Source organism: Scyliorhinus canicula, chromosome 20 (genome assembly GCF_902713615.1).
Source record: "Scyliorhinus canicula chromosome 20, sScyCan1.1, whole genome shotgun sequence".
Taxonomy (NCBI): Eukaryota; Metazoa; Chordata; class Chondrichthyes; order Carcharhiniformes; family Scyliorhinidae; genus Scyliorhinus; species Scyliorhinus canicula.
Genome location: NC_052165.1, coordinates 18384288 through 18396778, shown reverse-complemented (window position 1 = coordinate 18396778; position 12491 = coordinate 18384288). Strand labels below are relative to the sequence as shown.

At 43.5% G+C, this 12491-nt stretch overlaps 1 protein-coding gene across 1 annotated transcript in view; it reads right to left on the bottom strand.

The window, feature by feature from the left end:
• Window positions 1-12491, bottom strand: part of otogl (otogelin-like) — a 200793-nt gene that overhangs the window by 178483 nt on the left and 9819 nt on the right. The window contains exons 4-6 of the mRNA XM_038781368.1: window positions 5589-5689; window positions 4849-4894; window positions 4590-4638 (exon numbers count right to left, since the gene is read on the bottom strand). Of these exons, the coding sequence (XP_038637296.1) occupies window positions 4590-4638; window positions 4849-4894; window positions 5589-5689 (196 nt within the window). The remainder of the gene's footprint in view (window positions 1-4589; window positions 4639-4848; window positions 4895-5588; window positions 5690-12491) is intronic.

Sequence of the window (12491 nt, the reverse complement as noted above, 5' to 3'; positions counted from 1 at the left end):
GCCAGTGGAGATCAAAGAGCATAAGATTGATGCATACACTGTGTGAGGTAGGACACGAGCAGCAGAACTCTGTACAAGCTGAAGTACATGGAGGGTGGAAGTTGAAGCACCAGCCAGGAGAGAATTGGAATGGTTGTGTCGGAGGGTAACAAAAGCTTAGATGTTTCAGTGGCAGATGGGCTGTACCATGGGCAGAGACAGGTGACATAAAGGAGGTAGGAGTGCGCAGTTTACAGTTCAGAAGGTGGCGGCCCACATAGCAGTTCTTAAGAGGGTGTTCCATACATCTTGAACTACCCCTAACCAGTGGATTGCACTGTTGATTTGACAGTTCAGCGACGAGGCCTGAAGATCACCATTCAGTTCTGATGAAGGGTCATGGAGCTGAACATTAACTGTTTCTCTCCACAGATGTTGCCAGACCTACTAAGTATTTCCAACATTTTCTGTTTTTTATCTACGTTCACTGTCCAGGTTGGTTTCCTCTCATCTGTGAAGTTAAGCCAAATCTTGATTTTCAGATCCAATGGCAGTGATTACATATGAAGTGACTGTTGGAGTGGTGGCTCTGTACCAGTTGCCCTGTAGGAACCTTGTTCTGTTGTCCTCATTCACCGAGATCGCTAATGACAGAGGTTTCTCCATTAGGACCTGTCCAGGGTTGTTTTTCCCATGCGATGGGCCCCAATTTACAGGCCCCAAGAGTGGCTTTCAGAATGACTTTGTATCTAAGTTTAGCAAGTCTGGGATGCTGTGGGTTCCTGTGCTCAGCTGGATTAAAATCCCACCTTCGCTCTGCGAGAATCCCCCTTGCGAACCATCTGGATAATCCAGCCAAGCTGAGCACCGATGAGCGTGATTGCAATACCATGTATGCAGCACCTTTCAAGAATTTCAGCCCGAACCACTAACATTAAAAGATACTACCATAGAGTGCAAGGTGCTCAATTAAAAATAGCTTGGCGTCATGACACATGATGTCATGGTGTGTATTATTTTTTGACCTATCATGCCAAATTTAGCTGTTATATAGAAACCACCATAGTACCATGTCAGCTTCAGATGATCTTACCTGAGGCAATCTGCTGGATAAACTCTGGGTTCAGCATTATTGTATATGATAGGAACATAGGAGGCCATTCAGCCCCTCAAGCCTGACCTGCCGTTCATTGAGATAGAACATAGAACGATACAGCGCAGTACAGGCCCTTCGGCCCACGATGTTGCACCGACATGGGAAGTCAAAAACTAAAGGCCATCTAACCTACACTATGCCCATCTAATGTACTTGAACTATATCTTTTCCAGTCAATATTTGGAAAGTTAAAGTCTCCCATAACAACTACCCTGTTACTTTCGCTCTTTTCCAGAATCATCTTCGCCACCCTTTCCTCTACATCCCTAGAACTATTAGGTGGCCTATAGAAAACTCCCAACAGGGTGACCTCTCCTTTCCTGTTTCTAACCTCAGCCCATACTACCTCGGAAGAAGAGTCCCCATCTAGCATCCTTTCCGCCACCGTAATACTGTCCTTGACTAGCAGCGCCACACCTCCCCCTCTTTTGCCCCCTTCTCTGAGCTTACTAAAACACCTAAACCCCGGAACCTGCAACAACTATTCCTGTCCCTGCTCTATCCATGTCTCTGAAATGGGCACAACATCGAAGTCCCAGGTACCAACCCATGCTGCCAGTTCCCCTACCTTATTTCGTATACTCCTGGCATTGAAGTAGACACACTTCAAACCACCTACCTGAACACTGGCACCCTCCTGCGAAGTCAAATCTGTGCTCCTGACCTCTATACTCTCAATCTCCCGTACCCCAAAACGACAATCCAGGTTCCCATGCCCCTGCTGAATTAGTTTAAACACCCCCAAAGAGAACTAACAAATCTCCCCCCCCAGGATATTGGTGCCCCTCAGGTTCAGATGTAGACCATCCTGTCTATAGAGGTCCCACCTTCCCCAGAAAGAGCCCCAGTTATCCATAAATCTGAATCCCTCCCGCCTGCATCATCCCTGTAGCCATGTGTTTAATTGCTCTCTCTCCCTATTCCTCGTCTCACTATCACGTGGCACGGGCAACAACCCAGAGATAACAACTCTGTTTGTTCTCGCTCTGAGCTTCCATCCTAGCTCCCTAAAGGCCTGCCTGACATCCTTGTCCCCTTTCCTACCTATGTCGTTAGTGCCAATGTGGACAATGACTTGGGGCTGCTCCCCCTCCCCCTTAAGGACCCGGAAAACACAATCCGAGACATCACGTAACCTTGCACCTGGGAGGCAACATACCAAATGTGAGTCTCTCTCGCTCCCACAAAATCTCCTATATGTGCCCCTGACTATTGAGTCCCCAATTACTAATGCTCTACTCCTATCCCCCCTTCCCTTCTGAGCAACAGGGACAGACTCCGTGCCAGAGGCCCGTACCCCATGGCTTACCCCTGGTAAGTCCCCCCCCCCACAAGTATCCAAAACGGTATACTTGTTACTCAGGGGAACGACCGCAGGGGGTCCCTGCACTGACTGCTTCTTCCCAGTCCCTCTTACAGTTACCCATCTATCTCCAGTCTTTGGTGTAACTACTTCCCTGAAGCTCCTATCTATGACCCCCCTCTGCCTCCCGAATGATCCGAAGTTCATCCAACTCCAGCTCCAGTTCCCTAACTCAGTCTTGGAGGAGCTGGAGATGGCTGCACTTCCTGCAGGTAAAATCAGCAGGGACACTAACAGCATCCCTCACCTCAAACATCCTTCAGGAGGAACATTGCACTGCCTTCCCGGCCATCCCTCTAAGTTCCAACCAAGTTCTGGTAAACAAATATAAATAAATAAAAAATAATAATATAATATAGCACTTACCTGCTCACACCAATGGGTCTTATTATTAGGTTAGAGGAGGAGGGCGGGTGGGAGACACTATACGTGTAGCGTCTCGGGTTTCCTCTCCACCAGAATTTATTGGCTAGGGGAAAAGAAAACCTTCCCAGAAGTCCGTGGGTCGTACTTCCGGTTCCTGCCTTATATTACCTTCGCTCTCACTGGTACCCCGCCGCTCTCCCCTCGCTCTTTCACTAACTCTCCGCCGCTCTCCTCGCTCTCTTTCACTGACTCTCCGCCGCTCTCCTCGCTCTCACTGTGTCCCACCGGTCTCCTCACTCTCAATGTGTCCCCGCCACACTCCTCGCTCTCACTGTGTCCCCGCTGCTCTCCTCGCGCTCTTTTATCCTGTGTCCCCGCCACACTCCTCGCTCTCACTGTGTCCCCGCTGCTCTCCTCGCGCTCTTTTATCCTGTGTCCCCGCCGCACTCCTCGCTCTCAATGAGCATGGCTGATATGTGTCCTAACTCCATATACCTGCCATTGGCCCATATCCTTTAATATCTTTGCTTGACAAAAATCAACCTATCTCCAATTTAAAATTAACAACTGTCCCAGCTTCAACTGCTGTTTGTGGGAGAGATTTCCAAACCTCCAGCACCCTGTGAGTGAAGAAGTTCTTCCTAAAATCTCTCCTAAATGGTCTGGCCCTAATTTTTACATCATACCCCCTAGTTTTTGAATCTCCAACCAGTGGAAATAGTTTATCTTTATCCACCCTGTCATTTCCTATTGATATCTTAAAGACTTCGATCAGATTAGCCCATAATGTTCTAAATTCTAGCAAAAACAGGCCTAATTTGTGTAATCTTTTCTCAGAACTTAACCCCTGTAGTCCAGGTATCTTTTAAACCTGTTCTTGTAAACCTATGTTGCACTCCCTCCAAGGCCAATATATCCTTCGGGAGGTGTGATGCCCAGAACTGCTTGCAGTACGCAAAACGGGGTTTAACCAGGGTTTTTTTTTTAGCTGCCCCATAATTTAGCACTGGCATTGCATTAGTGTCAAATTCATAGCATAACATTAGTCAATGTAAAATATTGTAACCTGCTGATTCATTCTTAGTAGATCATGTCTAAAAACACAACCTTTTTATCTCTCTTTTACTTTACTTTTGAAGTAAGTAAGAAACCACTGGCAACAAAGCTGATTAATTTTCTTTATACAAAGACGAAAGGCGACTGTAGTAAAAGAGATCCCGGGTGGTTTGATTTTGACATAAAGAATTAAAGTGTTTCATGCTCACAGTAACAAAGTCAGTCCTACCATCGTTGTCTAAAACAGTTTTATAATATTTGTAAGATAATGCATTAAAACACGGTGACCGAGCCTGATTCTGATAAAGTTGCTTGTGTTCATATTGATGTTTGTAATCATTTCGACATTTCTCGATTGCCTTTTATAGAACATTTAACTCCTCGCGTAATTGTCAAGCCCTCCTGGTCAATGAATGTATTGTAACTTATCCCACTCTATAAATTACTTTAGCGCTGGCATTTCATCCAATGAAGATGCTATTTGATTTCCAAAGACACTTCCAAACCAGGAGAAAGTTGACAACCCAAATGCTACTTAAAATATCTGAACTACACAGAAGTGCTGAAACCTCAGCTTTTAAAGGCATTTTTCCTTTGCTACCAGCAACACAAGGGGTTCTTTGTAGCATCGGGATTGTTTTATAGTTCATCTGCTACAGTATAGCATACCTCTACTGCTAGGAGATTCCGTTTCTGGCGAATTGTATTAAATCTGCTCCTGAGGGGGTAAAAAAAAAGCATCTTGTATAATCAGGCCACAAAAGTCACCTCTATCAAATACATGACAGCAATCTTTGGCACGTGTAATATACAGTGTTAGAAATGAAGGGTGGAACCCGTCCTATAATATTCGATTCTATATTTGTCCTTATATTGAATTGTAAAAGAACATAGTATAGCTTATTTCCTAAAATAAAGGTTTACTTACGTTTTTAATTGGGTTTGGCGAGGAGCTGATCCTTCACAATAAAATCCTTTGAAAAGGCACAAAATACTTGTCTCAGTATCTCTCGACATTTAAAACCAACGCAGGTAGAATGGATGCAACGCGATTTATTGAACTTAAGCCGTGCTTAATGACACACCAAATATACACAACACAAAAGCGCCTCATAAGCACCAAGTTCATTTACTCCCCCCCCCCCCCCCCCCCCCCGGCTATCTTTCCCAGCGTGATTCCGCTATGGATTTCAGGGCCTGTTTTTACTGACTAGCTTGCGGTTATGTTCGTTATCAGTGCCTTATATTTTGCTTTTGTCTTTTCATTGCAAAAGGCCAGAGAAACAAGCATTGAATTTTGTTTCCGAAATTCTTATTTATAGCTGGCTTGATGGATCTGGAAATTAAATTATACCTTGCACCTTAGTTGTAACAGATCAAAGAGAGTGCATCGCTCGGGATATATACATTTATTGAAATATACATAATATACATTTGACAGTCATATCAGACCTGCTGAAATTGCCCAGTATTTTCTGTTTTTTTGTGTGTGATTATATACCTTTAAGTTCGATTCAAAATAATTAAATCATGACCCTCACAATTTCTTCCAATCTCTGCGTTTTCCAATCTTGGAGCAAATATATGCTATTGCATCCAACGATTCAAGCAATCTTTCTGAACATGATTCGTTTTGCGAGGTGTTGTACAGTACGCAACGGTTCTTACCTTGAAATAACTGAACAGTTGAATATAACACCAAGACGTTCCACGGTATCATTAATTTAAGTTTCCGAGCTATATTCATCGCAATGGAACTCCGCTGTGAACTAGACGAGTAAAGGGAGGGTTTCGTTCTTACCAACCCGGAATTATAATGTCATTTTAGACCAAATTGGGTTTTTTTGTTGTTGTTGCAAAAATGCTACTTTCTCCTTGTTTCCAAATGAAAGGCAGGGCAGGAGTATCGGTTACAACAAATGCACAACTCCGCGAGGTGCGCATCGAGACTCAAGTACATGAGTAACGTGTCCTGAAATGGAACAAAGTGGGTTTGTTACCGTGACGCGGTAGCTACAAGCATCCCCCCTCCCTCCCGCCTGGATACACCCTGTAACTTATCCCAAACGCTGCTGCTTCACTAAATTACGAAAGCTATTTATAAAAAAAAACTGCTTTGTCACCATAGATCGGACATAAAGTGATGCGTTGTTCAGAACTTGCAAATGGCCAGTTGCGAACTCTTAACCACAACCCATTATTGGGGGGGGGGGGGGGGTCTTTATTCTCACAGGGCGAGGTGGTGCCCCCCGAATTCGGTGAAACAGAAATACTGGGTGCTGGGAACTGGCGGATATTGTGCCATCGTTAAGCTGCTCAATGGACTGCATACAGCCTTGTCTGATCGGGAAAGAAGACCTCCCCATCAGCAAAACTGGTGATCATTTCATTGGCTTAGTGAAAAGCTAAGTGAAAGGGAAATTACCAATTGGCCAGCATGCATTCACTCATCCTTCAACTTCACTATTATTCGGTGTGTGTGTGTGCTTTTTTGGTCCAGGCGCCTTTCCCATTTTACCTCCTTGCAGCAAGGATTTGCCAGGGTTGTTTTACAATGTCGAGAAGATTCTAAGACCAGAGCATTTTGCCTGCCCAGTTCCTTCGTTATTCGGCTAGTAAGCTGCGGCAGTCAGTCAGGAGGGGGTTACTCCCTCTGTAATGCTACAATCGCACGAACTGCAGTGGCCGAAAGAGAATTGTTAGGTCAGCAATGCTTTGAATTACCTTCATGGAGAAACAGAGTAATATTGACTTTCAGGACTTTCAGTAATCTAAGTGCCTGTTACATCTTTGGAAATCATCTAACTCCTTGTTGATAATTATTGAATCTGCTCCACCACCCTTGCCAGACGGTACGTCCGGATTATAACCATTCGCTGTCTCAAAATGATTTCCTTGTGTCACTTCTGATTTACTTGTCATGTACCTTAAATGTGTGCCCTCTTGTCCTCGGACACTCCTAACACTTGAAATAACTTGAAGCCCTATCAAAATGCTTCATAATTTGAATACCCCTATCAAGCCTCTCCTTAGATTACACTGCTTTAACCGCAGAGCAGTGCGGTAGCACAGTGGCTAGCACTGTTGTTTCGCAGCACCAGGGACCCGAGTTCGATTTTTGGCTTAGGTCACTGTCTGTGCAATGTCTGTTCTCCCCGTGTCTGCGTGGGTTTCCTCACGGTGTTCCGGCTTCTTCCCACAAGTCCGGAAAGACAGTTTGTGAGGTGAATTGGACATTCTGAATAACCTCATTGCAGTGTTAATGGAAGCCTACTTGTGACACTAATAAAGATTTTTTTTTAAGTTTCTCTCGTTCCTGAAGTAGCTGAAGTCCCTCATCCTTGAAACAATTCCAATAAATCTCTGGACCCATTGAAAGATCCTGACATCCTTCCCAAAGTGTGGTGTCCAGGAGTGGCTATAATTTTCCTGTTATGGCCTAACAATTGATTCATTAAGCTTCAACATAACTTCCTTGCCTTTAAGTTCTATTACAATTGAGCCATATGCCGGTAATTTTTATTTGGAAGATGGAGACTACTTTTTAAAGGGAGCATAAAGCTTCAACAACTTAGCTTGATAAACTGAACTCCGGGAAGTCAGTTGACTCTATTGTGATTTCGATACAGACAAGGGCTAGCTCACGTCTGAACATGCCTCCGGAAAACTATTAAAAAGTAAATGTTGTTGTGGAGGACCTTCCATTGAACGGATGTTAGGATGAAAGATCACTTGGGAAATTTGTATTTACAATTGTCTGGATATTTGCAGAAACTCAGATACAATGGTTGCCCCAGATTTACTGTCTGCAAACCTGAAATCTAACAAACACAAGGTTGAAGGAATCGTTTCATCATAGGCAGGAGCGAATTGTGTCATTCACTCCCCATCATGTGACAATTACATTTGCCATCAACCTATTGTGTGAACAATGCAACACATAGATACTGTTGTCACATGACAGCAATTGGCTTGAAATAGCAAACATATTTATCTGAAAGGATTGGCCAGTAAGGTTGTCCTGGATATGACCAGAGAGAATTCATCTCACCCAGTACAAGAGAGGACCCCGTTTGAAAAATCCATCATAGGCAATGGTGTGGGGCTAATTTATTTTACCTTCAAGATTATGTTTCTTCATTACAGAGGTGCAATCAGAACTACATCTGAAAACACCAGAAACCTATTGTTGCTTGGAATACTATTGTGAGTTCATCACCCAGAGATCTTCATTTTTTTGTTCAGTGACTGTTGTTAGACCTGCAATGCTCTTGATTGCCTGCTTGGAAAAACCAAGTAATATCGACTTTCAGGATTTCAAGTAATCTAAGTGCATGTTACATCTTTGGAAATCATCTCTTACGTGTGCGTGTCTCTGTGTCCGGGTGTATGAGGAGTGGGTGTTTGTTGTGATTACAGTTTGGTGATGTGAACATAAATGTTCATCCTTTCTTTCAATGTTAACAGAGGAAAAAGCCTGTTTCATGTCTTCTTAAAAATCACAGCACGCAAAGGGTTAAAACACAACTTCTCAAAAATACATCTTATTGTGGTGAGTCGAGAGATGGGCAAAACGGAAACTCTGCCTCTGTTTATAAACTAAGAAGCCTTACACACCAGGTTAAACTCCAACAGGTTTGTTTCAAACACGAGCTTTCAGAGCACTGCTCCTTCCTCAGGTGAAGCTAGTGTTTGAAACAAACCTGTTGGACTTTAACCTGGTGATGTAAGACTTCTTATTGTGCTCACCCAGTCCAACGCCGGCATCTCCACATCATGAATATTGAAGGCATTCAAAGAATCAGCTTGCGTCCTTGGCTTTGTCTATAAATGTGTTTATGGAACCCACCTCTTCACTCACCTGATGAAGGAGCTGTGCTCCGAAAGCTAGTGATTCCAAATAAACCTGTTGGACTTTAACCTGGTGTTGTGAGACTTCTTACTGTGCTCACCCCAGTCCAATGCCGGGATCTCCACATCATGGCTACCATCTATTTATAAAGTCAAGGATCCCACGTGTCTTTTAATAATCTTCACACTGTGTCCGGCCACCTTCAAGGCCTTTTGTATGTATACTTCTCTCTGTTCTTGCATCCTTATTGATATTGCATTCCTTGGTTTGAATTGGCTGTGCTCTTGCGTCTTACCAAAAATCATCACTTCACATTTCTCTGCATTAAATTTTATCAGCCGTTTGACCACTGAATCCCCCTGAAGCCTGTTACTACCCTCCTCACTGTTCACTCCATTTCCCTGTCAGCTGCAAGTTTTGCAATTATGCAATGTGTGCCCAAGTCCAGGTCAATATGAAAAGGAGCACTGTTCTCAACACCAGTCCCTGGGGGACATTACTGCATACTTTCATCCTGTGGCTAAACACCTGCTCACTACTTTCTGTTCTTTAGCCAACTCTGTATCCATGCAGGTACTATCCCTATAAACTGATTGGCTTCAATTTTACCAATGTCGAGGTTATGTCGAGCTTCATCCTTTCGTAAGTAGTGCGCCATCAAAATTTCTTGTTCATTCGGCAAAGAGCGCAGTCAGTTTAGTTTCCATTCATTGATTCATGTTTTTTTCCGAGTGCCAATTAATTCACCCGGGTTCTTTTCTTTTCCAAATGATCACCCCTCACCAACATTAGACTGACAGGACTGAGAAAGTCACAGGGAATCTGTTAGAATGAATGCACTGCTGGTCTCCTGTAGTGCTTGAAAATGAATTAAATGAAAATCGCTTATTCTCACAAGTATGCTTCAAATGAAGTAACTGTGAAAAGCCCCTAGTCGCCACATTCCGGCGCCTGCTCGGGAGGCTGGTACGGGAATTGAACCGTGCTGCTGGCCTGCCTTGATCTGCTTTAAAAGCCAACTATTTAGCCCTGTGCTAAACCAGCCCCTATATAGAGAAATTATATCTCTTCAGAAACAAAGTTTAGTTGCTAAGTTCACCACAAATGATAATACATATTTTGTACATGAACAATGGCTACATATAAATCCTATATCACCTGAGGAAGGAGCAGTGCTCGGAAAGCTAGTGTTTGAAACAAACATGTTGTACTTTAACCTGGTGTTGTAAGACTTCTTACTATCTCAATACAAGATCGTGCTTCGATTTAGAGCAAATTGTACATGTTGATGAGGAAGGAGAGACACGATAGGCGCAGCGAATGGACTTTGCCTGCTTCTGCTTCTTTATTTATTTTAGATAACCGGTTCGACATGGAACGAAACTTCCCAATTCCCAAATGCTCCTTCGCACTTCTTCATTTTGGAGAATAGAGAGAAAAAGAAATCTCCACACTATCTCCAGATCAATTTCCTGTTTTGAAGTGAAGCAATGTTTCAATCCAATCTTCCGTGGACGGTGCATTCTGATCTCGCAGCACCGAAAATACTTCTGAATCGGGTTTCTTTGCCTTCGATGTTAACTCTGTCAAACTCGTTATTACCAAATCCTGGAACAAAGATGTGTTTGTTATCCGGAAACATGCGGATGAAAGTGACAAACTGGAGCGAAATCAAGAGCGTGCAGATGTGCAATGCTAAAAAGCAGCGAAAGATTCGCAGAGAGGCATCATGACATGGAGCAGATTAGCAATCAGTGAGTGTACATTTCAATGACAGGCTTTTAAAATAAAATTTATATCTTAATTAGAATTACACTTGGTGCGTGTGACGGCGGTGCTCATCCCCATAGGCATTTAATGAAAATATTATTTAATTAAGCTTGCTCTTGAATAAATACCACTTCATTGGCAAGTGGTCCAAAGTTCTCTTTAATTCAATTCAATTTCAGATGAATTGTCATGTAAAAAGATCCCCCCCCCCCCCCCCCCCCCCCCCACCACCACCACCACCACCCCCACAATGAGGCTAAGGCTGCACTGGTCTCTATAAACCAGTTCCCCTGCATTTGAAAGGTGCAAACAGTCACTTATTCTGCCCATGTTGAAATCGAGACAAACGTTCTCTTTTCCCACCTGGAGAATTATTTTCTACTGCTTTTATTTATATTCATTCAATGGTTTTCGGCCACGATTACGTACTTTACTGACATTCCTGTTCATCAGTCCGTCTGATTCTAAAGGTTACCTTTGCAGACGGGAGTTGACCATAAAGATGCATGGCCGAAATGGTTGACCCAACCATGACACAATGGGCAAGAATGTGTAGGTTAGCAAGGATCCATTCCTCCAGTTAATGATAAATTCACTTCGAAAATAGCAATCCCCTCACTGTAAATCCGGGGCAATATTATTTATGTGGTTACGCAGTGATTAAATTGTTCTGACACACAGTACAGGAAGCAGACAGCTAACAGCACTGTTTCGGGGCACAAGTCGATGCAATTCCCCATAATTGATGATTCTAATCGTGTCTTCTTCTTGTGTTAACTCCGCTTCAATTTCGTAAGAGGGGATAAACTTTTTTTTCACAGAAACCTTTCGTGTGCGGGTACCAAACTGAGACACCCAGTGATTTAATTGTTCCCGTTTCTTCATTTCCAATCCTCCCGGCGAAACAATGGTGCTGAGAAGCTGGAATATTTTTGTGTAACAAGGCGGGTCTGGAGGATTCCATTATTCCCATCAAGAAAAGGCTGACTGGCTGGAGGTCAATTGGTTTTCTTGTGCTATTTACCCGATTTGGAATAAAGGCGCCGAACAGAATATATCCCAAATGTTATATATCCCAAATGGAAAATATCCCAAATGTTATATATCCCAAATGGAAAATATCCCAAATAGAAAATATCCCAAATGTTATATATCCCAAATAGAATATATCCCAAATGTTACTTCAAGGCTAAACTCGCCCAGCCTCTCACTGCGATGACATTCGACTCCCGGATTGGCACCCCCTAAATTCGTTATCAGCTGTATATTGTGTTGTTTCCCAAGGGAATCTTAGGGATAGTCACCTCCCCCCTCCCCCCCCCCCCTTCTCAACCAAGGCTTTAATTTCAATGTTAACAAAGCGCAGTTCACCATATCTACTTCCTCATAAACATTTTTTGAAATGACTCAAAACTAAATCTGTAAAGTTCCTGGCGTCCACTCGAACATCAGATTGGAGAGAGTGGATTCAAAGACTGGGCAGTGACATAGAATCCCTACAGTGAAGAATGAGGCCATTCAGCCCATCAGCAGCACCTACCCCTGAATGATCACCCTGCCGAGGCCCATTCCCCCACCCTATCCCCATCTAATTATTTGGACACTGAGGGCAATTGATCATGGCCAATCCACCTACCTAACCTGCACATTTTTGGATACTAATGAACAATTTAGAGTGAATCCACCTAATCTGCACATCTTTGGAGCACCTGGAGGAACCCCAGGCAGACACAGGGAGAATGTACAAACCCCACACAGTCACCGAAGGCTGGAATTGAACCCGCGAACCTGGCGCTGTCAGGCTGCAATGCTAACCACTGTGCCACCGTGAAAATTGAACACAGTGAGAAGTCTTACAACACCAGGTTAAAGTCCAACAGGTTTGTTTCAAACACTATCTTTCTGAGCACTGCTCCTTCCTCAGGTGAAGCAAGTGTTTGAAACAAACC